Source organism: Schistocerca nitens, chromosome 8, assembly GCF_023898315.1.
Source record: "Schistocerca nitens isolate TAMUIC-IGC-003100 chromosome 8, iqSchNite1.1, whole genome shotgun sequence".
Lineage (NCBI taxonomy): Eukaryota > Metazoa > Arthropoda > Insecta > Orthoptera > Acrididae > Schistocerca > Schistocerca nitens.
In genome coordinates, this window is record NC_064621.1 from 32,307,631 (window position 1) to 32,335,461 (window position 27,831).

General features: G+C 41.1%; 1 protein-coding gene and 1 long non-coding RNA gene across 3 annotated transcripts in view; one reads left to right on the forward strand and one right to left on the reverse strand.

The window, feature by feature from the left end:
* Positions 1–4,464, forward strand: part of LOC126198912 (DNA repair protein complementing XP-C cells homolog) — a 142,337-nt gene extending 137,873 nt beyond the window's left edge. Inside the window, exon 6 of one of the 2 annotated variants that reach the window (XM_049935541.1) lies at positions 3,031–3,217. In XM_049935541.1, coding sequence (XP_049791498.1) covers positions 3,031–3,069 — 39 coding nt within the window. In that variant the 3' untranslated portion in view covers positions 3,070–3,217. Of the gene's footprint in view, positions 1–3,026 lie in introns of both variants that reach the window. The other variant, XM_049935540.1, reaches the window with a different exon arrangement.
* Positions 1–27,363, reverse strand: LOC126198916 (uncharacterized). Its single transcript, XR_007540112.1, has 3 exons — positions 27,227–27,363; positions 6,544–6,620; positions 1–275 (listed from the first exon to the last, which is right to left on the reverse strand). It is a non-coding gene; the product is annotated as an uncharacterized LOC126198916 (long non-coding RNA).
* Between the last annotated feature and the right edge of the window lie 468 nt (positions 27,364–27,831).

Below are 27,831 nucleotides of genomic sequence, written 5' to 3' on the forward strand. Positions count from 1 at the left end.
ACTAGTTTATTATCTTCATATATACTACATATAGTTGTGAACATGAGCCTTGACAAGATAGGACTGAACATTTACAACATGATTAAACTTTCTATGACATCATTGTTGTAGAAACATTACAAATTCTTATTTTTTCAGTTTTTAGAAGCACGATGCAACAACTCGGTTTCAGGATCTTCTGTTGCTCTTTGACTGTCGACCCGCGATGTATGGTGGCCAGCAATTTTCTCTCTGGTCCCGGCAGTGAAGATGCTGTCTCCGTTCGTTGCGCCATCCTCTCCGTACATGAAACATAAAAATAAATACAAAACTTTAGATAATTCACAAATATTACAAAATACAAAAACAAAACACTAAATGAAACTTATATTCACCTGCAAACTGGGCTGACACTGGTGGATGAGTGACGCTTCAATTTTGTGTCCCACTACAATGGCGGGAATTCATCAGAAAAGGGGAATCACCAGGAGTGCTCCAGGGAAGAATGATACTCTCATCTTGTTCTGTATGTACATAAATGATCTGACAGAGTGAGCAGAGATCCGTAACTGTTTTACAGAAGATGCTGTGGTGTACAGGAAAGTGACTAGAGGAGGATTGAGGATGACATAGACAGAATTTGTATTTGGTGTAATGAACGGCAGCTTGCTCTAAATGTAGAAGAATGTAAGTTAATGTGGATGAGTAGAGAAACAATCCTATAATATTCTAATACAGTATTAGTGGTGTGCTACTTGACACAGTCACATTGATTAAATACCCAAGTGTAATGTTGGAAAGCTTTATGAAATGGAACAAGCTGTTAAGACCAGTATGAGGAAAGATGAATGATCAACTTAGTTTTATTAGGAGAAATCAAGAAAAGTGTAGTCATCTATAAAGGAGACCACATATATAATGCTGGTGTGGCCCATTCTTGAGTAGTTCTGGAGTGTTTGGGGTCCCACCACAATTAGTTAAAGAAAGAAATTGAAGCAGTTCAAAGGTGTGCTAGCGGATTTGTTACCAGTGGGCTTGATCAACTGTATTATGGAGATGCTCCATGAACTCGAATGAGAATCTCTGGAGGAAAGACGACATTCTTTTTGTGAAACACTATTGAGAAAATTTAGAGAGTTGGCATTTGTGGCTGAGAGCGAAATGATGTACTGCTGCCAACATACAGACCATGAACACACGATATAAGAATGTAGGGATCATCTGGAGCCATGCAGAAAGCATTTTTCCCTTGCTCCATTTCCAAGTAGAATAGGAAAAGGGCCGACTAGTAGTGGTATGAAGTACCGTCCGCCGTGCACCATGTGGTGCCTTGTGGAGTATGTATGTAGACGTAGATAAAGGTAAAGGCCATAATGCCTGAAGGTGTGACTTCATTTTATGGCCAGTATGTAGGACCAATACGTGTGACACCTAAAACACTAGATTATGACAGCTGTCACCCTCTCTCACATTGCTCACATGTAACACAGTAAAATAAGGCACTTTCCCTTAAAATTAATTTCAGCAGTGTCTTGCTTCATGGATCAACTCTGTGGTAAGTAAATACTCTTGTTTAGACAAATGTTGCCATTTCTACTTCTTGCTGTGTAGGTCACCCACTCTTTCTAAATGCAGCAGACATCATTCCCTTGCTCAGTACATAACTGTGTTAAAGGTCTTCCAGAAGTAAAGAAACAGAGCGGCAACCCTTGAGCTTCACTAGGTGACGTCTCCAGGCTATTGTGATTAGACAGAGTGAGCTGTATTCTGAAAGATTAGTGCTTATGAATTCTATGTAGACTTTATATAAAATCATCAGAAGTGAGAATGAAAGCTGTACCATAATTTTGCAACAGACTCGTGTTAGTGATTTAGTTTTGTATATGTGCCCCATTAACTTTCTTGATCACTGGAACAGTCCACACCTTTTTCAAGTCGGGGGGGAGGGGGGGGGTGTGAGTCCTCTGTTGCACCACCAGAGATCTATGACAGACTGCTACTAGAGGAATTACCACCTCATGTGATTAACAGGCATTAAGACTAACAAATAGTACCACAGCAGGTCCGCAAAAGGTGCAAGGAGGAATTGTTCTTTGATGTTTTGCAGTGAAAGAGTTTAGAAAGACGGGATTTAGAGCATCATCCATTATTTTGTCACCTCCTATTTTGGAGGTAGTATGATCAGTGAGCAACTGAATGCATGATTTTGACTTGTTGACAGTACTACAGATAAGATTTCATGTAATATTATGAAATAAAAAGCGAATCTTTTAATAGGCTTTTTGAACTTGTACTAGGGTAGCTGATGTAATTGTTTCTGTCAACTTTCAGTCATCGTCCTTTTTATCTCATCCTATTCCTTACCCTATATCAGCTTTTGATTTGTTCAGCTGTGTATATTCTCACTTTGTAACATGTTTCACTATGCCCCTCTTTTTAAACAAAAGTTAGGTAGAGCACTTGCCCGTGAAAGCAAAGGTCCCAAGTTCGAGTTTCAGTCCGGCACACAGTTTTAATCTGCCAGAAAGTTTCATATCAGTGCACACTCCACTGCAGAGTGAAAATCTCATTCTGGAAACATCCCCCAAGCTGTGGCTAAGCCATGTCTCCACAGTATCCTTTCTTCCAGGAGTTCTAGTTCTGCAAATTTCGCAGAAGAGCCTCTGTGAAGTTTGGAAGGTAGGAGACAAGGTACTGGTGGAATTAAAGCTGTGAGGACAGTTCGTGAGTCTTACTTGGATAGCTCAGTTGGTAGAGCACTTACCCGCAAAAGGCAAAGGTCCCAAGTTCGAGTCTTGGTCTGGCACACAATTTTAATCTGCCAGGAAGTTTCAAAAGTTTGGGATGATGAATCTCCCCATTCACTTCAGCGTTCTATAGATTCCTACATTTTACTTTGGTTGAATTACATCATGTACTTTTGCACACCTCCTGTATAAAATTTTGTTTCACACCATTAATATTGCTGTCCTTTAACATATATAATTTTTATAGATATTACTTCTGGTTTTCAGTTTGCATAGTGTAATCATTTTTGTTGTTTCAAGGAAGAAGAGGCAGCAGAGACGCGCTATGAAGAGAAGAGGTTAAAACGGATCTATGGAAACTGGAGACGATTAATCAAAGGTCTCTTCATAAGAGAACGATTAAAAGCAAGATATAATTTTGGCCCTGTCAAAGAGATAACTATTACCAAAACAAAGACAGCAAAGAGATTCCTAAAATCCAAAAGAATGAAAACTGTTGATTCTGATGATTCAGATTGGGAAATGGGAGTGTGTGACTAAATTTAACTATTTTTTTAAGGTTGAACTAGTAATTGGTAACATTTGAAACAAACTGCTCTAAGATTTTCTTCTTAATTTGTTGTAAACTTTTGGTAAATGTATAAGTCATAGAATTATTTCACTCATGAAACATTACATTTATTTCCATGAGTTTGTGAATATTCTGGTCAAAGTACTGCAAAGAGCTTTTATGACAGTTATTATTTCATCATTTAATTTCTCTACTTCCACTATTTGCTATTATGTGTTGTTACATTTCTATTTGCTAGTATGTGTTGTTACATTTCTATTTGCTAGTATGTGTTGTTACATTTTATGACCAGTATTTGTATAGTTTTGAATCTTTCAGTAGCTTTTTGATGGCTTATGTTGAGCTTTTGTGTAATAGTACTTTTGAAAACTAAATTTTTATTTTATGTTTCCCCTTGAAAGTAACATTTGTCTGTTTTTTTGTTTATATAAAGTGTGTAAACAATAATTGTTTACAATGCAACACAGTGCTGTGGATAAAATCAAGGTGTACAGATCGATTCAGGACACTTGTTGTGAATCAAGCTGGGAAGCAGCTTCAAATTGGCCTACAAAAGCCAACTGCATTACTGCGTACTAGTGCCAAGTGACATTTTGGTTAAAATCATCCTTGAATATTAAAAATCCACTTTCTCTAGCACTTTTAAAATGATAATTGTGTGAATTTTACCTTAAATTATTGTGAATTTTGACAGCATAAAATTGACAATTAAATTTTTTTATTTGTGTACCCTTCTTACTAAAAAAAAAACACTGTAGTTGTAAGGGTTAAGTGTAGATACAATTGTAAACATAATTAGTTTTTGCATAACATTAGCAAAAGTCTTCTTTCCTCATTACCCTCACAGGAAAGTTCAAAATAATAATGTTTACGAAATAACTTACTGAGCCAGTGACATAAGAGGACAAGAGGGTGGCTTTTGTAGGGCAATTTGAGGGTGTTTCCCACTTTGATGCGCCATGGTACAGTGTAAACAGTTATCATTTACACAATTTATGTGTGAAAGCATGTTTGCGCCAGCTTTGTGTTGTTCGTTTGAAGTAGAGTTTATCTAATTCACTATTTATGAATTGTATAAATACTTCTTTGTATATGAAATGCTGCTGGCAGCTGTAATTTTGTAAAGATATTGTTTGCTATCCAAATTTTAAAATATATTAATGCATTGTTTAAAAAAACTAATCTACATAGTGTAACTGCTTTTGACAAGATTCTTACATATTTCTTCCCTGATACAGCGGTGGAAAATATGCTATACTGCCATTTAAAGACTGAAAGCTGTTAAGAAACTACATACTTGGAACTATTATGGGGTCAGCACGATACAAGTAACACTTCGCCTCTGTCAGTTGTGTACTCTCCTGTTCCACTGAATTGTGGTGGATGACATCTACGGGTACTTCCTTCCATTACTCCTGCAGCATGCTGAACAGTTTTATTTCTGTGCTAGGAAATTATAGTATGGCTGTCAACTAAAACTGTAACTTGTCTTCAGTTAATTTAGTTAGGTTCAATTCAGGGTTCTGAGCTGCCCATTAAGTTACATTAACTCCAACTTCAGTTTTTGTAGTTGTTTTTCTGCTGGCCCATTCATGGCCTCATGACATACTAGACTTGGTTGTAAATGTAGTCTGCTTTCTGTTTGTACTGTGCTGGTTAACTGATGTGGATTTAGTGCAAGGAAGTGAAGGATAAGTCTTTCAAAAGTTGTGAACACAGAGTACTTGGAGCAAAATAATTAAGACAAGAAAGACAGTGAAAAATTTAAAAAATGTGTTCTCAAAAAGAAATGATTGAGACAGGGTGAAGGAAATCATATGCAACATGTGTGGCAAGTATGCTGAAGGAATCACTGTAAATATCTGTATGAGGAAACTTCCTGTAAATTGACAGCAGCATTTAAGGTATTCAATGAAACAAGCATCCACATCTGATACATTGTGCAGTAGTGTACCTATGGTCAGCACCACTGGTTCCCTGAATGCAGGATCCATCTTCATCCAACCACAAGTGTCACTGCTTTGCCAAAGTGGGCATTTCACAACTAAACTTTTGCAACCAGTACTCACTGATATTGGGACTCGCTGCTCTACAATATTGCTTTAGCCATGTTTTAGTGAAATAGTTGTAGTAATTCATATTACTGAGAAACTTTTAATAACACTTCCTCATGTAAACAACTCTGTTGCATGGTTCCACAAATTATGTTCTGCGGGAAGGGAATAAGTGCTCTGTGAAAAACTCTTAAGAATGTGGTGGTCCTTTTTTAAATTTTATTGATCTACAAAATAAGCAAGGTCTTCCATCAAAGTACGATGATTCTGAAAGTGTTCCCTCAGAGGAAATGTTGGGAAACCTCTGCTCTATTGTTAACTGTGTGCAAAAGGAAACTTACTGTACCAATTGAGGCATCAGTTCAATATGACATAATTTGGTGCATTTGTTCAAACATTGTGTTTCTTAACAGTTGGGACTCAAAAATATCTTTGCATTATCAAATTGGTGAGTGACATCAGACAGATAAAATTATGAAACAATACCTGGCCAGTACTGAGCTCTAGGAGTCAAGATCATACAACTGTCAATAGAAGCACAAAAAACAGAAAATTTAATGTAACTGGACAGATAAAAAATCTACTCACCTAGCAATGGCAGAACACACACATAAAATGTCATAATTAGGCAAGCTTTTGGAGCCAGTGGCTCCATCTTCAGGCAGAAGAGTTGAAGGGGAAGGAAGAGGGGTGAAGGAAAAGGACTGGTGAGATTTAGGAAAAGGGGTAAATGTGGAAATATCACCAAGAACTGCGGGTCAGGAGAGACTCGTTGGACAGGATGAGAAGTAAAAACATTCTTGGGGACTACAGCGGACAAGATTTGAAAACCTTACAGCTTAAAGATGGAAGACAGGGTAATATGCAAGACAGAGATTACTGCTAAAACATCTTGTATGAGTTAATAAGACTGGAAAGCTAAGTGCATTGTTTGTAACAGAGGTGGGAGTGAAGAAACAAGTAGTTACTGTGAAGAAATGCTGAGCCGGAAGAAATTAACATAAATTAAGACCAGGTGGATGGTCAGAACCAAAGACACTAGTTCCCACCTGCGGAGTTCTGAAAACCTGGTGTCTGGGGGAAGAGTCCAGATATGCGTGTGGTGAAACAAGCACTGAAGTCACGATTGTCATGTTTTAGAGCATGCTCTTCACAATATTCTTGTCAGACCACATGCTCCTTCAGCACCCACCTCCCTGTCCTTTGGCTCCCTTGTGACCGTCCCTGCTGCAAGACTTCCACTGTGCGCCCTGCTACCACCACCTGTAACTGACAAAACATATACAGGGTTGCCACAGATTCTGAAAATCATGGAATTTCAAACTCATCAGGGAAATTTGAAAAAAAAAAAAAACCTCTCAAATATCACGTTTTTGTCTCAGTAGATGAAATGGTTTGTTTACTGAAGTGTCCTGCATCGTCGCTGACTGGATGCACCACTTTTTCTACTCCTTCATTCCTACTGCTTCTCCACTTCATACCACTTGCAATCAGTGCTGCCACCACTTCTTGCTGCTAGCCTAACAGCTGCCAACGCGAGGCAGGGAGGCATGGGGAGTGGTTTGTTTGGATCTGATTCTCAGAGGCAATTGATGCAGCAGCCAGAGAAGGCGGTCATGAGTGTATGAGTTGTGTCTGAGTGATTGTGTGAATGTGTGTGAGCTCGTTTTCTGATAAAAGCTATGGCCGAAAATTTAGTTGTGAGAGTGTAATTGTCTTTTCTATGTGCCTGTCTGCAATGCAGCAATCTTTACGGCGAGTTGCTACCTATCCTTATTATTATTGATTCTCAGAGTATTTGAAGAAGTTAACTGATGTAAGGATTGATTACCTCTGCTCAATTCAGCAACATGGTGTCTGTGACATTTAAAAAGCTGGTCACACGAGTGGACTTCCATGAAAGGCCAAATCTGCAGGCCATTTCTGTGGGTATCTGCCGATCTGAAGCCTTCCATTTCCCACTAAAGTGCAGGTCCTACCCATCAAATGTAGTCTCACCAACCAACCAACCTACCTGCCTGCAGGCCGAGTCTGTGTGTGTGTGTGTGTGTGTGTGTGTGTGTGTGTGTGTGTGTGTGTGTCGTAATGCAGTGGACCCAGGACTGCAGTGCTCCCCAGCAGGCCAGAGGCCATGGGTGATGGATTTTAGGAATTGGGACTGTCCCACCGCAAGTACGTTGTACAGTATGGTGTTTTATAGACATTTTATTTGCTCGAGAGCATGTTGGCTCTTCAAAAGTAGTTTATATGTTAGCAGAAAGTATGGACGATAAGAGGAAGAAAATTGTGACAGTTGCTGACAGTTTCTGCTCTTATGCACTCACATATGTCTCGAAAGAAAAATCTCACAATACCTGTAAGATAACAGACATAACACGGTGGGTAATAACCAACAATAAAGAACATATTAGAACCAACATTTTATTGGCGGTCAACTACAGTGTTGGTTTACACCATTCTTCCCTGCTTTATACATTTCTTCTCAAGAGGCCTACTTTTTTCTGAGGTTATTTCTGAAATCAGTGAAGGTACTTTAAATGCATCTTGTGACTCCAAGCAAAAATTATTTTTGTCACCAAATGTGTTTTGTTTCGTTGAAATTAAGTAACATCAGTGGTCTTCATGAAACACATGTACCATTTGGCTTGCATCTTCCATCTAAAAACAGTTCATTACAAAAGATGCTGATGTTAGTACTTAGGATTTTTACTCATGTCAGGAAATGCTATCTGCTTGCAAGTTTTTTTTTAATGTTTCCTCATTTGCAATATTTTTTCTTGTACCATAACTGCAAAGACAGATTGTCAACTTGCGTCTTAACTTACCCTTGAGATCTCAAAATTTGTCAGGGAAAAATGCTAAAACTTGTCTGGAATTCAGGGAATTTCACTTGGGGAAATTTGAGACAACTCTGATGTACTATCAAAAGGAGAGCCACATGTGAAATGACATATCATATACCAACTGTTGTATAAACAGTGTTCAGCCTTTTACGTTGGCACGACTACCACCAAAATATCAGTTATGATTAATGGGCATAGGCAGAAGGTGTATACTGGTAACACACAATATCCTGTTGCAGAACTCAGTTTTACTTTTCTATATATTTCATTTTCTTACCTGTCTATTTTTCATCATCCCCCTCCCACCTCTGTTTCATGCAGTGTACTTTTTTCACTGTTATTAACTCGTACACGATGTGTTAGCAGTAATCTCTGTGTTGCATATCCCCAGGGGCCTCACGGTTTTTTCATGAGTTCGTGCGTGGCACCCTAAGATACTACAGCCAATTCTTCCTTCCCTGGCTGCGTTTCCTTCATCCTGCTCTCCCTCCCTATCCTCGCTCCTTCCCCATTTCCCTCTCCTCCTCCCCCCCCCCCCTCTCCGTGTTCCAATTTATATTGACCTGGCCATCCACCTGGTTTCCTATATTGCATGCAGTTTTGTTCCTTCTGCCTGTTCTTTCATCCTTTCTGTCGTTTAGGTCCCCGCTTGAGGTTTGACCTTCACTTCAAAATTCATTGTTTTTAGTGTGAGCCATTTGGGGAAGAACTCCCTCCCTAGCATCTACGGTGTGGATTCCTGCCCCTTCCTTCCCCTCTCCCTTCCGGATCACACTACTGATACCTGAACTGTTGCCTTGCCATGTATACCAAGGAGTGGTTGCTTGTCTTCTTGAAGCATCGGAACTCCTGGCTGGGGCTGGGTGGTGCCCATGGGGAGAGCCCTGGTTGGAGTGGGGGATATCAGAGCAGATGCTTGGCGCATGAAGTATATCAAGCTGCAAAATTCTGGCCACTCTCAAATGGGTGTCTCTTCAAATGGTGAAGGATCATTGAATGCTGCTTCATGTGACCCGGCAACCTTCCCTTGCCTGGCTACACTATGGGAGGAGGGCCAGGCTTGCCGTCTTGGGATGAAACACTTTCCCCGGTACCTAGTTTGTACTAGGACGGATGGGGACACATTCACCACCACAAAGCCATTGTTTTTTGTGGGAAATATCGAGATCAAGATTGGTGGATAGCAATGTGCAGCTGTTTGCTGATGATGCTGTGGTGTATGGGAAGGTGTCATCGTTGAGTGACTGTAGGAGGATACAAGATGACTTGGACAGGATTTGTGATTGGTGTAAAGAATGGCAGCTAACTCTAAATATAGATAAATGTAAATTAATTCAGATGAATAGGAAAAAGAATCCCGTAATGTTTGAATACTCCATTAGTAGTGTAGCACTTGACACAGTCACGTCGATTAAATATTTGGGCGTAACATTGCAGAGCGATATGAAGTGGGAAAAGCATGTAATGGCAGTTGTGGGGAAGGCGGATAGTCGTCTTCAGTTCATTGGTAGAATTTTGGAAAGATGTGGTTCATCTGTAAAGGAGTCTGTTTATAAAACTAATACGACCTATTCTTGAGTACTGCTTGAGCGTTTGGGATCCCTGTCAGGTTGGATTGAGGGAGGACATAGAAGCAATTCAGAGGTGGGCTGCTAGATTTGTTACTGGTAGGTTTGATCATCACGCGAGTGTTACGGAAATGCTTCAGGAACTCAGGTGGGAGTCTCTGGAGGAAAGGAGGCATTCTTTTTGTGAATCGCTACTGAGGAAATTTTCAGAATCAGCATTTGATGCTGACTGCAGTACAATTTTACTGCCGCCAACTTACATTTCACGGAAAGACCACAAAGATAAGAGAGATTAGGGCTTGTACAGAGGCATATAGGCAGTCATTTTTCCCTCGTTCTGTTTGGGAGTGGAACAGGGAGAGAAGATGCTGGTTGTGGTAAGATGTACCCTCTGCCACGCACCGTATGGTGGATTGCAGAGTATGTATGTAGATGTAGGTGAAGTGGAGTCCCTTAGTAAGATGTAGTCGGGCTCCCTGTTGATCAAAGCTCCTTCTGCCACCCAATCCACAGCTCTTCGTGCTTGTGTTCATGTTGGCAATGTCCCAGTGTCTATTACTCCTCACCAATCTCTGAATATGGTACAGGGAGTGATTTTTCATAGGGACCTCATCCTGCAAACTGATGAGGAACTCCGGGCTAATCTGAAGCCGTGTGGTGTTCATTTTGTTCGACATGTGAAAAAGAGTCGCAAAGACAACCGCACCAATACTGGTGCCTTCATTCTGGCTTTTGAGGGGAATACCCTCCCTGAGAAGGTCAAATTTATGGCTGCAGATACGACTTAGCCATACGTCCATTCACCTATGTGTTGCTTTTGGTGCTTGCATTTTGGGCATATGTCTTCCTGCTGTACGGCGGACACTCTGTGTGGTGATTGCGGACACCCACACCATGACAGAAGTCCCTGTGTTCCGCCACCTGTGTGTGTAAATTGTGCTGACCGTCACTCCCCACACATGACAGTTTGCCTGTCTTATAAGAGAGAGAAGAAGATCCAAGAATACCAGCCGTGTATCACTGTCTTATACTGTGGCTCGCCAAAAAATGAGACTCCATCAAGTGTCACTATCTTCAACATTTGCCTCTGTTATTTCATTTCCTCCTCCTACCTCTTCCTTACCCCAGCCCTGTCTCCCCTCCGCCTCCGCTGCAGTTCCCACGACCTCCTGTCCAGGAGTCACTCCCCCTCCCTGACCGAAAAAGTGCCCTCCATCTTCGGAACCTGCCAGGAATTGAGCTCCCTCCCGGGACCCCTCCCCCTGGCGTCTCTCAGGCCGTAAGACTCTTACCACCACTCGGCCTCAAGATGCATCATCTGTGCTCCCCTCAGTCACCCGCACTCTTTGGGTTCCAGATGTACTCCCTCTGTGCCCTGCCCTCCTCCACCTCTGAATGAGGAGAAGAAGAAGTAACATAAATCCCAAGACAAGACCCTCCTGGTGCCCCCGGAGGTGCCATCTCCCCCCTTGTTACCTGAGTCTGACATCTTATTTATGGATGTCACCCCATCCTTGTCGATGACGGCTACTGCCCGAGTGACATAACCTCCTCTCAGCTACTTTCTCTCAAACCTGGACTCTCATCACACAAGCATCCAGTGGAATTGCAATGGATACTATTGTCACCTACCAGAAATTAAATGTCGTGTCCCCTCCTATGCGTTCTGCCTTGTTCTTCAAGATAATATCCGTGATGACCACTCTCCAACATTTCATGGTTATCAGGCATTATGTCTGAACCGTGCTGGCCCTGGGGTAGCATCTGGTGGGGTCTGCACTTTGGATTCCCCTACTTACCAACATAGAAGCAATAGTGGTTCGAGTGCAAATGACTCTGGCAATCACCATTTTCAATGTCTAGCTCCCTCCAGGTAGGCCACTTCCTTACGTTGCACTGTCTACCTTAATCCAGCAACTCCCACCCCCATTTCTCCTCCCTGGGGACTTCGATGCCCACCACCACTGTGAGGGACTGCCACTTCAACAGGTGGGGGCCTCCTAATTCACTAACTTATTATGGACCTTGATTTGTGTCACCTCAGTGATGGTTCCCTTACCCACTTCAGTGCCACTCATGGCACCTTTACTGCTATCGATCTACAATCTCCTCCCCTGCCCTCGTGGCTTCCCTACGATGGTCATCCCATGATGACCTTTGTGATAGTGACCACTTTCCAGTGATTCTATCATTTCCCTGCTGCTCCCAAGCAGACAAGCCCCCACGATGGGCATTCCGCAGGGTCAATTGGCCTTTATATGCAGCAATTTAAGTGATACCCTTGACAGATCAACCTCTTCACTTTTAAGCGTCTCCATGCTGAGGCTTACCTTACCAAGCAAAGTAAAAAGGAATTCTGGGAGCGCTATGTTTCCTCCCAGGGGATGTATGCCTCGTCATTGCAGGTTTGGTCCAAGCTCCGTAGCCTTCTTGGCCGCCAGCAACAGTCAACTGTCTGGGGTATTAACCTCCAAGGTGCTCTGTGCACTGATCCATTGGTCCTCGCAGAACACCTCGCGACACGCTTTGCTACGGCGTGGGCATCCTCTTCCTATACTGCTACCTTTCTCTGGTAGAAATGCAGCCCTATAATGAACCTTTCAATGAATGGGAATTCTTGCAGGTTCTTACCTCTTCACGAGACACAGCCCCAGGCCCGTATTTCCATTTATTTTTTATTTTATTTACACATCAAGTTCTATGGGACCAAATTGAGGAGCAAATCTGCAAGGTCATTTAACATGTCAGTACATGAAATTACAACATAAAAGTAATAGCAGATAAAAATAAAATGTTTATGAACTCGAAAATAGTCAATCCATAAGTTTAAGTAAACGCAATTAACAATACAACAAGAATCAGCTTAATTTTTAAAGGAACTCCTTGACAGAATAGAAGGAGTGACCCATGAGGAAACTATTCAGTTTTGATTTGAAAGTGGATTACTGCTAAGATTTTTTAATTCGAGTGGTAGCTTATTGAAAACAGATGCAGCAGAATACTGCATGCCTTTCTGTACAAGAGTTACGGAACTCCGATCCAGATGCAGGTTTGATTGCTGCCAAGTATTAACTGAGTGAAAGTTGCTTATTCTTGGGAATAAGCTAATATTGTTAACAAGAAATGACAGTAAGGGGTATATATATTGAGAGGCCAATATCAAAACACCCAGACTCATGAACGGGTTGACAAGAGGTTCATGAACTTACACCACTTATTGTTTCTGAGTCAAAAATATCCTTTTAGAATGGGAAGAGTTACCCCAAAATATAATATCATATGACAAAAGCGAATGAAAATAAACAAAGTAGACTAATTTTCGTGTCAAACGATCACTCACTTTAGATACCTTTTGAATAGTAAAAATGGCAGCATTAAGTCTTTGAACAAGATCCTGAATGTGGGCTTTCCATGACTGTTTACTATCTACCTGAACACCTAGAATTTTGAAGTGTTCAGTTCACTAATCATATGCCAATTCTGTGAAATTAAAACGGCAGGTTTTGTTAGAAACGGTAAAAGGAGAATATAGCATTTTCAGTTGTTAAACGACTTCTAAAGGCGAACTGTACATTTGATAGCAGATCGTGCACTATAAAATGATCAATTATCCTCACATACACAGCCTTTTCAATAACTTTGGCAAACACTGATGGCATAGAAATAGATCTAAAATTGTCTGCATTACCCCTTTCTCCTTTTTTATAAAGCGGCTTTACTACTGAGTACTTTAATCATTCAGGAAACTGACCATTCCTAAAGGTAAAATTACAAATGTGGCTAAATACAGGGCTAACAAGTGCAGCACAGTACTTTATCATTCTGCTAGGCACTCCATCATATTCATGAGAGTCCTTAGTCTTCAGTGATTTAATTATCCACAACCAGATGGTCCAGCACTTCGACATTTCCCAGAGGCAACATCTCCTCAGGGTCTTCAACCCCATTTGGCTCACGGGTGCTTTTCCATCACAATGGTGAGACAGTATAGTTATCTCCACCCTCAAGCCTGGGAAGAACCCAACGTCTCTCGACAGCTACCTCCCAGGTAGCCTGATGAATGTACTTTGTAAACTGCTCGAGAGGATGGTTAGCTTCAGATTATGTTGGGTACTCGAATCTCGGGGCCTTTTGTCCCCATATCAGTGTGGCTTCTGGGCAGGACGATCCCCACCTGACCATTCACTCAAATTGGGAACAGCCATCAGACAGGCTTTTACTCACTGCCAGCACCTTGTCACAGTCTTTTTGACCTACATAAGGCATATGACATGGTTTGGCGCCATCACATTTTAGTTACCTCCATGACTGGGGCTTCTGTGGTTCTCTTCAGATTTTTATCCATGAATTTTTATCTCGCTGGCTCTTCTGGGTTCGATTTGGTACTTCACTCAGTGCCCCTCCAATTCAGGAGGACAGTATCCCACAGGGTTCTGTGCTATGTGTGTCACTTGCCCTCTTTGCCATCAATGGGCTGTGACTTCTGTTGGGACAATGGTTACCCCAGTGTGGTAGTCGATGATTTTTGCATCTGGTGCAGCTCCCACTCAGTACCATCTGCTGAGTGCCAGCTCCAAGGCAACATCCGAAGGTCCTCTGCGTGGGCCATCTCCCACTACTTCCAGTTTTCTCCCTCCAAAATGTGGGTTATACATTTTTGTCATCAACCCACAGTACACCCCGATCCAGAACTTTATTTAGGCGACCAGTTCCTCAATGTTGTCGCACTGTCCCATTTCTTGGGCCTTACTTTTGTTAACAAGCTGACATGGCCACCTCACATTCGCCACCTACAGACTACATGTATGTGGAAGCTTAATGCTCTCTGCCTCCTGCCCAACACATCTTGGAGTGCAGACTGTACCACTCTTCTCCATCTTTACCATGCTCTGGTCTTGTCCAGACTAGATTATGGTTCTCATGTTTATGGCTCACAAGTTCGTTCCACTTTGAAACTGTTTGACCCTGTTCACCATTGTGGGGTGCATCTGGCTATTGGTGCCTTTAGCACTATTCCCATTGATAGTCTCCTCACAGAAGCGAGGATTCCTCCTCTGCATATATGATGGAGCCAACTCCTGGTTTCTTACGCAATCACCAACTGCCAATTTCCTGACCATCCCTTGTACCCTGTCCTCTTTGCCAATTAGGGATGTCTCCATCCTGACACCCACCCATGGATGGAATTGCTGGTTGGCATATGTGTTTCACTTCCCTTTGTCGGAATCTCCATCTCCACTCACTGTAATGCACCCCGTGTCTTTCCTCCCATACCCCCCTCCCCCCGTCCCTTGAATGGTGCCGGATTAGGACCAATCTGTTCCAGGGTCCTAAGATCTCTGTCATCCCTATGGTTGTGTGGCATCGTTTATGCGCTATCCTTGCAGAGTTCCAGGGTGCCACTATCTTTTATACTGATGGTTCTAAGACAATCGATAACGTAGGATACACTTCTACATCTTCTACTGGCTTAGAACACCATTTATTGCCGGGATCATGAAGTGTGTTCACAGCGGAGCTTCTAGCCATTCACAGAGCCCTCTTTTTTTGTTTCTTAGGCCTCCCTCCACAGTGTTTTAATGTGTTCAGACACAATGAGCAACCTGCAGGCTATTGACCGACAGTATTCTCATCATTCTTTGGTCTCTGCTATCCATGACCTTCTCTCTGCCCTTGTCTGTGCTGCCTGTTCAGTTGTCTTTCTCTGGGTCCCAAGTCATGTGGGCATCCCAGGGAATGAACTGGTTGACTGTTTTGCTAGAGAAGGAGGTACTTATCCCCAATTTTCTTTCATGATACCAGCTGCAGGTATGCAGATCTATGTCAAATCGCTCAAAAATGGAATGACATCTGCTGCACTACTACTCATAGTAATAAACTCCGCACAAACAAGGATTCTACTGCAATTTGGCACTCTTCCTTCCACTCCTCTTGGAAGGAGACCACTGTTTTATGCCGCCTACGCATTGGTCATACCAGCCTCACCCATCGTTTCCTCCTACATAATGACCCACCCCCACAGTGTGGTTGTGGAGCCAGACTGACAGTATCCCACATATTGGTGGAATGTCCCCTTCTTTTGGCCCTTTGTGCTAAGTATAGTCTTCCCGATTCCTTAAATTTAATGTTAGCAGACGATTCACAGATTGTTGACCTGGTCCTCAGTTTCCTCCGTGAACGTGGCTTTTATTTCCAGGTATAAGGTTCTCCTTTAGTCTTAGAGCAGGGGCAGGTTGGTTGTCATCAAAATCGCAGCCACAGCGCCAGCTCAAACAGGAACATCACATCCAGAAGATGAGACAGTGCCAGAACCAGCCTCAGAACATACAGCAAAGACTGAAATTATCGTCAAGTACCTACTCATCATCCAGATGCTCACACACAGGGAAACTGATGAAGGGGGCCAGTTCTATCCGAATTTGGCCCAATACAACGAATCCAGAACAAGCAGTCAACACTCAGGTGGACGTTCCGTTACTTTATAGTCAAATTAGTTTTAAAGACCCTCTACCTAATAATATATGCAGTAGTAATTTCGTTATGCACTTGAACATAAGAGGTCTGTCTGAAGGAACGATCAGGAAGCTTTATGATATAGAAAATTTGCTAGAAAGTGTGAAACAATCTGTGAAAGTAATATGCCTTAATGAACATTGGCTAAAATCTGAAAATATCAGTCTCCTAAATAAACTTACAGGTTATAAACTGGCTACCAGCTTTTGTAGGACCAATGGGTATGGAGGCTCTTGCATATTAGTTCATTCCACTATGATATCAGACAGAATTTTAGCCATCCGAATGAAGAAGGCACATTTGAAAGTTGTTGTGTAGAACTTAAAGAGTATAACACACTAATTATCAGCATATATCGCACCCCTGGGTACCATATAAGCTCTGTATTTTTAGATAAGTTTGATACATTGCTACATAAATTAAAATGTGAGAAACTGTACAAGAAAGTGGTTATATGTGCTGACTTCAACATAGATGTAAGGACTGATGACAAATTTTCTTCACACTTAAAGAACCTGGTAGCCACAAATGGGCTAAATCTCAATTTCGATCAGTATACAAGAATTACAGCAAGCTCTGCAACATGCATTGACAATATTGTAAGTAGTTATAATTATTATGTAAAAGAAAAGTTTCTTCTAGATTTAGGAGTATCAGACCATAAAGCACTATTTGTATCGCTACCGAAGCAAAATTCAGTCTGCACAACAAAAAGATGTAGGAATTTCAGTCAAGAATATGTGGAAGTATTTTGCAAAAAACTAAGCCAAACCAAGTGGACAGTCAGCAAATACACTTCCACAAGTGACAATTACAATAGCTTTTAACTGAATTCTTGGGTATATTCAATAAATGCTTCCCTTTTGTAACAGTGAGGTCCCAAAAAAGTAGATCCTGGGTAACAAAAGGAATTAGTGACACAAATCAAAAGCTGTTTGGTCTGTTATAAGAAGTGAAGTTGGCAGTGAGGCAGAGTGAAAATGCCCTTCTAAAATAGTGATAAATGGTAGAGCTGTTACAGAACCCAGTGCCATTTGTGAATCATTCAATGACTTTTTCATAAACTGTAACAAATTTGGTGACTGTTCACCACCAAATACAAAGCCCAATATGACAGATAGCAATTGCACATGTTTTAAGTTTTCTCATGTTTCCATCTCAGATGTCATCAAAATCATAATGTCCCTAAAAAATTCAAAATCTGCGGGGTGGGATGAGGTCCCCACTGAAATAATAAAAATAGTCCGTCACAGTATTGCATATCCACTCTCTTTCATAATCAACCAATCATTTGATGAGGGATGTTTCCCAGATCGATTAAAATATGCAGAAGTTCGGCCCATACATAAAAAAGGCAAACAAGATGAATTGGGCAACTATGGGGCAATCTCACTGTTACCAATTTTCTCAAAAATATTTGAAAGAGCTGCATGTGATCAGATTGAAATCACAATTCATCTAACAGCATTATCTTAGGCAGTCAATATGGTTTCAGAAAAGGCCGCAGCACAATCCATGCAATAAATGAATTAGTCACAAAAGTCAGCAGATGTCTTGATGATGGAATGTGTGTGTCAGGCATCTTTTGTGACCTGTCCAAAGCCTTCGACACAGTAAATCATGACCTGCTTCTCCAAAAATTGGCACGCTATGGTTTTCAAGGCAAATCTCTTGGCAAACAGAAAACAAAGAGTACTTATTAACATCAACGGCAAGAAATTTCTCTCTGGCTGGAAAAACACTCAATTAGGTGTTCCACAAGGCTCAATATTAGGGCCACTGCTTTTTCTATATTATATTAATGATATGCCATGTCAGGTCCAGTCTGATACTATCCTCTATGCAGATGACTCAACAGCTGTAGTCTGTTGTAAAAATGAGGTAGACCTAATTCGTCATATTGAACAAACACTTGGGGAAGTGGAGGCATGGGTCAAAAACAATAACTTGACATTAAATTTTACAAAAACAGAAATTGTTCATTTTACCACAAAACAATCTGCACAGTCTATAAGTGAAATAAGGCATATGGACAAAAAATTAGAGACTGCAGACTGTGTCAAATTCCTTGGCGTGTTAGTCAATAAAAACCTGTTATGGAGTCGCCATGTGGACAACATACTGGGTCGACTGAATAGCCTTGTATACATTATGAATATCTTGTATAGTATTACTGATTTAGCTGTAAGAAAAACTGTATATAATGCATATTTTGTTTCAGTCATTAGGTATAGTATAATTTTCAGGGGGTCTGAAAAAACAAATTTACTTAGAGCTTTTAGACTACAAAAAAGAATCATCCGAGCAATGGTGGGAGCAAAACCAAAGCAACACTGCAAACCTTTATTTGTAAAACTGGATCTAATGAGCATTCCAAGCATATACATCTATGAAACTCTCACTTTCACGAAAAGAAACCCACAACTTTTTGAGGGCAACTTCTTCTTGCATCAATATGATAGTAGACATAGAACGAGCTACATGTTACCTACCCACCGTTTAAAATCATATGAAAAAACCCCATACTATATGGGCATGAAATTTGTAAATAAAATATGGAAAGATATGGATGACCCAAATGTAAAAGGTACCAAAAGAGACCTGGAAAAATATCTGAAAGATAAATGTTACTATAGTGTAGAAGATTTCATGAATGGTAACAATGCATTATAATTGTAATTAAAATACCTCTTTGAAGATGTTACACCATGTATATTATTAGTTTATTGTCTATTTTTAGTATTGTTATATATAGTGTAAAACTGACAAGTCACCTATGTCACAATCTTTGATTGTATAAGGCATGTTATGTGATAATAAAAATTGAATTGAATTGTGGTTGGGACCTCTTTTCCACTCTTCTCAGTCTGGGACCCCACGACCACTCCCCCCATGGAAGGACCGTCCCTCTTCTTTTCCTCCAGTTTATAGATTTGGTCTCACCTTTTATGTCTTTTATTGATTGTGTTTAATCTTCATTACTTTATAATTTGACTCCCCTGACTGTATCCGTCCACTTTTAGCATGACTTACTTCGGAATCACAGGACTGATAACCTTGCCATTTGGTCCCATAATCCCTCTCAATTAGTCGATCAGCCAATCTGTATTGCATATTACTTTGTCTTCCACCTGTAAGTTTTAAGGTTTCCAATTCTCGTCCGGTGCAGTTCCCAACAATCAATCCTTCCTTCTCATCCTGTCCTGTAAGTCTCCCCAGACCCGTGGTTCTGTGTGATTTTTCTGAAATCCACCCCTTTATCCCTTTTCCTAGACCTCTCTAGTCCTTTTACTCCGCCTCTCTTCCTTCCCCTTCAACCCTTCTGCCACTGGCTCCAAAAGCTTTCCTAATTATAATCCTTTATGTGTGTGTTCTGCTGCCACTTGGTGAACCGAATTTTTGTTTATCCAATTACATTATATTATCAAAAATTGATTGTTTTCATTATTAAAACAGAATAGCAATCCCACTTTTCAGACCTTACATGTTCATACTTCGTGAAGAAAAGAAGGGATATTTGCAGGAGCAGAAAAGGGGGTGATCGCCATGGCTTGTTATTCAGACCGTAGACTGAGGGGTAGGAACTGTACATGAAAATAATGTAAACAAGATGGTGCCTTCGTCTTGACTACCTTCCAAAGAGGTGGTGACTTGAATGCAGAGAGTTGTAATCTGGCATTGTAGATGTGGCAGCCAAAAAAGTAAGAAAGGAGGTCCCACAGACCACAATGGCTGGATTCTACATTTTCTTTTAAGATGGGACAAGTTTCGAAACTATCCATTATCAAGTGACAGGTAAATTTATAAATGTGTATACAATAAATGCAAAAATGTCGTATTCATATAATGGCCAAGACCTATGACTCTAAAACAGATGAAAATTATATTAGGAAACAAAATCAAAGGACATGATATAAGGGTTAAGAACATCACTTATTGAACACCAGGACCATTAAGGGCAGTGTTCATTCTGTTACCCTATTTATCAAGATGTAACATTGCTAACTGCTTGACCTGCAATAGCAGCACTCTGTGTTCACAAATTTCAGCTCACGTGTTTGCAATGAGAAACAAGGAACAATTAGCACTGTCAGCAACAGACATGACAGGGGAAACATAGAGCAGCATCCACAGCCTACCCAAATATTTACACGAAGATCATATAAGCAAGCATAGAAAAATATTGATAACTGCAGTTGTCATCAAATGGAAATAAACTGCCTAAAAAGTTTTTGAATATTTGTAGTAAATGGTTAGTTGCTGACTGGACATACAGTGAAACCATTATGTTGTCCATCCAACTTCTGGGTCAAATATCTTCACTAGATGTTTGTTAGGGTAAATGTTTGTGAAAGACAAGCTTTCCTGCTGCACAGCCTGCAACCATCCGAGCAGATGTGAATTTCCACCTTTCTCACCTGGTCCATGTGATAACACGCAAAGTCTGTCACGAGGGGCTCATGAAGAACCTGTAGAGCTGTGTCTCACTGATCATGAAGGGATTGCAGTGACAGTGCCTGTGTTGTCAACCTCCCATAAATGCTCTAGGATCTGTGTTTGTCATATGTAAGACAAGGGGACTTAATACAGAGGTTACCTATGACATGTATCTGTTTGCAGCAGCAGGGAGGTGCTGATGGGAAGAGTGGGTGGCACCAAGGACAAATTGTTCACAATAAAGAGACTTAAACTATCCCAAGCTGGTGGCCGTATGCCCCCAGCAGTCTCACTGAAAAATTACATCATTACAATCCCAAGACGAAGAAGCATCCTTGTCGGGTCATCATAGTGGCGACATGAATTTGCGCTATACATGGGTAGGTTAGGCAACTTTGCCCATTGAGGTAAGCTGAAGTGTCTTGGGAACTCCCAGGAAACTAAAGTTGCATGCAGCTTGTCCGAATTGATTTTGGAATCAGCAGATCATGGCCGTGAGCCATCTGTGACTTCAGGTGCATTGTAACTCCATGGTACAGGCAAAATGATTGGATTATGGCATGCCGTTGGCTGCTGCGGAGACGTAACCTAACCCTTGTGTTGTGTCGAGGAGCCTTGTCTGGAAACAGGTGCCACACACGATGTCATTGTTGTAGCACTGCGTGGGGTGGTGTCCATCTGGCTTTTTAATATTCGCCAGTGGTGTATCACCGAGAACATGCAATCTGTCAGTGCGAGTTATTTTTCTTGAGAGTTGGAATTGTGCTTTTCTTGAGAGTTGGAATTGTGCCATCATTGCCAGTTGCAACACAGTCAGTAACTTGATGATCCATAGGATCCACAGGTCAGATCTGGCATGAGAGTGCAATCAGAAGTTGTGAGGACGTGTTGTCATGAGTATGTTGTGCCTAGATAGCCTCTTGTATCTATTATTCCAGGGTTCAAGAAAGTCTCTGCAAGAGAACAGTCTTTGCTGTGCTGCACTTGTTTTCATGCGGCAGCAACAGAATAAGTAGTTTGGCTTATCCTGCCAGATGGCAGAGCAAGTTAACCTATTTCAAATCATCATCTAAAATGCCAGTTGCTTTGAAAATGCTGTCTACTGTTGCGAAACACAAAGCTGAGTGAGTGGAGTCAACTGTGGTAGTTTGAGGTGTGAACTGAACCTTTGAGGTGAGGCTGAAAAGAGAATTGCAGCATTGTTTGGTGTAGTAGGCAGCACGGCTGGCGATTTTCGTAGCACGCAACTAGTTTTGAGGACGTAGTAGCCAGTTGCTCGTATCCAATTCGCTGCACTGAAGGCTCAGAAAATGTGAAAGTGGCATTATGATTATGTTGCAAACTTCATTGGTTAAAACTACAGTCTGTGGTAGCATTGTCCTCAAAGTCCAGAAACAGATTCTTTTTCAGCTGCCAATTGTTGAAGTGTAGTCAGACCAGTGTAGTCCGCAGGTACAAGGTGTGGATAATCGATACACTCAGTTTCCACCACTGCATTTGCACAATTATGACACTGCATATCCTTCACTGCACCATGTTGGCACTGTAATACGGAATGATGTCTTGTGCAGTGCATTGTGTAATGGCCATACTGTCATGGCATGATACACTCGACGGCATTAACATGGGTAACGAATTTAATGCATGTTTCATGACAGACGCAGGGTTACCAGTGTAGCAAGATTGAACCTCAGTACTTGACATGGTTATTTATTTATTTATTGTAATATGTATTCCATAGATCCATTTTTGCACTCCATAACACATAACTGAATGGAAGTAGCCAAAGTAAGCAGAATGAGACACATTGATGTCACCAATTTTGGTTAATGTGAGGTACACTTCATTCGAGAGAGCAGCTTTAGATACATCTACATCAAACACTAGTTGAGAAGGCGCTGTCGTTCTCACTCCATCCAAAGGTCATCCACACTGTGCCAGCCAGAGACATTTGAGTGAGTCAATATCTTGACAAATGTTACTGTCAGCACCATGTCCTTTCATTGGTGTTGGAAGCATTTTCTATTGTTTTCAATGCTCAGAGCTTTTTCCATGCATCTGTAACAGCCTGTAAATTCTTTTGTAGGGAGCTTGACTGTGCTATTTCCTGTTGCAAGTTGTCACCCATCACTGGAGACCAAGTACCAGGACTGTCCAAAATATAACTGTTGCTGTCATCAGCATTCTTACTAATATCTAGATTAGCGCATTTTTCACTACTTTCTTATTACAAACTAAGAGAATCTCTGTTGTTATTTGTTTCCTCTGCTTCAATTAGGTGTTCAGAAGCCAGAGTATCTTGTTCTTGTGTGATTTTGTTTACATGTTTTTGGTCTGAAACCAACTGAACTACAGTGTACGAAGGTTGAAGGTTGCTTTATGTTTTGACATAACCTGACCCTGAACGTCTTTTAACTCTTCTCTTTCACGATGCTTCATAAATTTCGTAATAGTCCAATGACCTGTAGCTACTTTTTCCAATGTGTGTTTTAAAGCTCCAGACTTAATATTCATATTCATTGGTGTATTGTGTTATCAGAAATGAAACAATACATTCTGCCTAAAATATATCTTTATAATGTAAATGTGGATTTCTTAAATTAAATTATTAGTAAAGGTTGTTCTTACATTATCTTGTTCAAGAATATTTTCACACAAACATAACAGTTGCAAAACAAAGCTTTTTTTATACAAAATAACTTAATCTGGAACTGAACCACATAAATGTTGTCACTTTCAGTGGCAAGAGTTGAAAATGACAGTTGACAGGTGGACAGTGGCGACTGATGAGTCACACGAAACATTGGTTTTTAGAGCAAAGAGGAAGAGAGAAATGGCTAGACAAAAAATAGTCAAGGGAGGATTATGGGGGGGGGGGGGGGGGGGGAGGCAGCCTTACTGCTATAAAAAGCACACACAGATCCACACAACACATCAACACACACAATGACAGTAACTACCAGCAACAATTTTTTTAAATGTTTATGATAAATGGTTTAAAATGTTAGGCTATAATTAGCTGTAGAATCTTCTAACATTTCATCGGGTAAAAAATATTCAAAATATCTTTCCTAGATTGTATTACATTACAACAATTAAAAAACTTAATTGTGCTGGTCTGGCCTGGCCTGCGGGCCATGGACCCAGGGGTCCACCCAGCCCCACCCTTGGGGTGTTGAGTACCTGATGGCTGTTGGGTTTGTCTAACATTACTGGAACATTTTAGGCAAAGATCATAACACAGCACACCCAGAGGACGGGCGTTTTCAGCTTTTTGTCTTGTTTTGGAAGCTGAGCAATGGCATAAGGGATATGATGTGTGTGTGTGTGTGTGTGGGGGGGGGGGGGGGGGGCCACATACCAACAGATTCCATGGGCAGCTGGCTGTAGAGCAATGACCGCAGAACGAATGGCTGCCGAGATGGACTTAGGACAACCGCATGGCAACAATATTCGCCCTGGGTCCTTCCAGAAGAATACTCTAAGCGAAGACTCTAGGATTGTGTGACTGGTTCTAATGATAGTAGCTGAAATTTGGGAAGAGATTACAGGCAGTGTGTCACCTCGAACCGTCAGAACAGGTTACTGGGTGCTAGGTTGAGATCTGGAGTTGCGATTCATTGTTTACACGGACACTGCACCACAAATCATAGAGCCTCAAAAAATAAAAGTAATTAATTTTTCACTTGTTTGCAGATATGTAATGTATTGACATCCACAGAAATTTTTCCATTTGGGAAGTGGGATGGAGCAAAGTGTTAAAATTGTCATCTTTGTTATGAATGAACTGTTGTTTCAAGACCTGTAATGACATCCATAGACATTATAAAAATGGATGTGTGAATGTGGTCAAACAAGTCTAGATGACGATGATCAAACTTGCAGACCATCTCTCTGTGAAGAACCAGGAATTGTAAGAGACGAGGAGGCCCAGGCCCTTGTGCTCAAAGACCAATGTATTACAATTGAGGCGATATTGGAAAATGTCCAAATCAGTCTTGAATAAGTTTTCTACATCTTCCACGACATTTTGAACATGATATAGGTCGCTTGCGCGTTGTGCCTTGTGACTAGCTACAGCCGTTATAAAAGGCCACTGGACTGTGGCAGCAGTGAAAATGTTACATCTTTGTCAAATTTCTTTATCTACCTAACCAACATGGATCAGTACTGGGTGTACCATTGTGTCCCAGAGGCAAAGGAGACAATAGAAATGTGTGGTTTCATCATTGCTGAGAAAGGCGAAGACACAACCACTACAGGGACCAAGTGATCCCGAGTGTATGTTGCAACTGCTCTGCTGTAGTGCTAACAGGCTACACTCGTAAGGGGCAAACCATCACAGCAGCATACTCTCTGTTGTACTCACAAAATTAGTTTGGTGCCCAACATAAAATATAGCAGAAACAAGTCCTAAATAGTTGCTGTTCTGAAGTGGATCACTGGCACATTTGCAACTAATCTTGTCACAATATGGATACTACTGTAACCAATAAGATGGGTAACACAATAAGAAATCATTAATAATCGTGTATTGAAATAATGTAAAACATAAAACTCATCTTTAGTATGATGATAAACAGGAATGGTACTGCAGTAAAATATTTGAAAACTAATCTAAACTGGCTCAGTTATGTCTAATATAATAATTATTCAGTCTGACTGCTGTTACAGGGTGTATACGATCAGGGACAAACCCTGGAATTTTTTCATCTGGAAGAAAACGGAAAAATCTGGGAATTTTTTAGAATTCCAGGAATTTTTCATTGTTTTGGTTTTCAGTTAATTTTTTGTAATTTTGACTGGTAAGAACTGATACTCTAACAAAGGATATTACTGTATCCCGTTACTGCAGAATAATACTGCACCAATAAAACTTAAATTGCAAAGGTAATGCGCCATATACTACAACAAAACACAGTTCTCATACAAGTGTCTGCCAACAGCAAAATGTGTCAAAGGCTTTAGGGAGACTGCAATGCTTCATAACAAAAAATTGCCTCAGATGAGCGTGACGTCACAACTGTTTACATTCAGATTCGCAGTAGAGATGGGGGATCCGCTCTTGAACTAATTCATAGAGTTCAATCTTTCAAAGGAGTGAACAATCAGTGATTCAGAAAAAAGGAACGGTAGCTCCAAACGTTTCCCAGGCAGAGAGAGAGAGAGAGAGAGAGAGAGAGAGAGAGAGAGAGAGAGAGAGAGAGACGGAGCATATCAGCAGCGCCTCTGCTGGTCAGAGCACAGTGCACGCCACACAACACAGCCAGCGCCGGCCTCTGCCCTGCTTCTACCTTGGCTGCCTGCATTGTGCAGTGCCCCATTGGATTTTGTGTTTCACATATGCCGGGCAGTCTCTGTGCGTCGTCTGCCGTGTGCACTGTGCAGTGTCTGGCGCAGCTTAACTTCGCATCGCACTCTGTCGGCGATCGTTTCAGTCGCTCGTCCTGCCCTCTGGGCAGTTGATGCCAGCAACAGGACAGAGAGCCACCTAGCGGATAACATAGGAACTACTTGCAAAAACCTGCTCGCAAGGGAGCGGACGATTTGTCTCGGAGCGGGTGAGCTCCCCCCACCCTCGGAACTCGCCCGCTCAACGCTCACCCCACCGTCTCGACTCTAGCCAGAGCGTCGAGCAAAGCGACTCTGGTGTCACTCTGGTCTCTGCGGTCTCAGCTCACGCAGTAATACAGCTCGCGGCTCGACCTGCTCGACTCAGCGCCTCTGCATCGGAGTTTGTCCCCACTGGATATTGTTCTTCATAGTAATACCGCTATGTATATTACATTATTATGTTATGTATACATCAATTGTTTTTATTTTATTTTTATTTGTTTAAACTGATTAGATTAGGTTCCTGATGACTACTCTTACTATAGGATTTTTATTATGGACACTCGAATTTACGCTTTAATTACGAGCGAACCGATGAACGTATCGCAAAATGTGATACACCAATATTTTCCTTGTTTTATTCTGCGTAAGGCTATATGCAGCACTTTCGTTTTACAGTCAAATTTATATATATATATTTTTTTTTCTTATTCTGGTACGGATTTTGCGATTTTAGGCGTCTTCGAAAGGAAAAATATATGGCTTGCGATGTATTTGTATGAGGTTAATGAAATTTTAATACATTATAGCCAAATATATTGTTAATGTAAATCTCAAGTTACAACATTTTCCGATCACCCAAAAAACCACGCTAGTGCAAAATAAATCAATAATCAAAAACTTTGTCATATCGTGGAAATTTCAATAAACAATACAAAATTCTTACTCATTATCTATGTTACTTCAAAATAGGATCAAATAAGATCAAAATACAGGTATAGTACTGGAATAAACCAAGTTTAAAGGGCAATGTGCCTTTCATTTATTTTCTTTTGTAAATGAGTGGTGAGTCATGAAAAACAGCTAATTCATTTCAGGGAGTGAACAGTTCTGATCCAATCTCTGAAAAGAACAGTTTTGCCCATCTCTAATTCGCAGTTGAGTGGCGGATGAGTAGTACCTTTTCCCGCTTCTGGCTACAGAAATGTAGTTGTTGGCTGTGTAAGCAGTCGCAGAAAGCAGCTAGATGCAACCGGGAAAAATTTTACTCGCACGCCCAATCTGCCAGATACACGCATGCGCATCACTCCCGGATCTATGGTGGGGGTTTCAATTCTTGAACAAAAACACCTTGTTTCACAAAGCGCGTAGCAGCCATCGCACGTTGGTCTATCGATTACTCATATGATTTTGAAACGCATCCCTGTTGGTTTTTGAACACATTCTAAGCTTATTTCTGAATCATAAGTTGATTTTTGAATGCGTGCATGGTGTACGTGATGTCTATGTCAGGGGAATCCTCGTCGTATCTAGAAATTAACTTTCCCAGATAGCACAGTAAGCTGGTTTCAAACTTGTTTCCGGATGTAAAGTTCAAGTATGTAAGCTTGATCAAAGCTGGAATATTCAGGCCTGTTAGTTGGATTCAAGCTTGAAACAAACATCAAAGTTGGCAGAGTTCAAGCTATATTTCAAGCTTGACTTATCAAGTTTGGCTCCAACTGTATCTACACACGTGGAATACAGCCTGGTATTTACAGCTTGTTTTAAGCTATATAATTATTA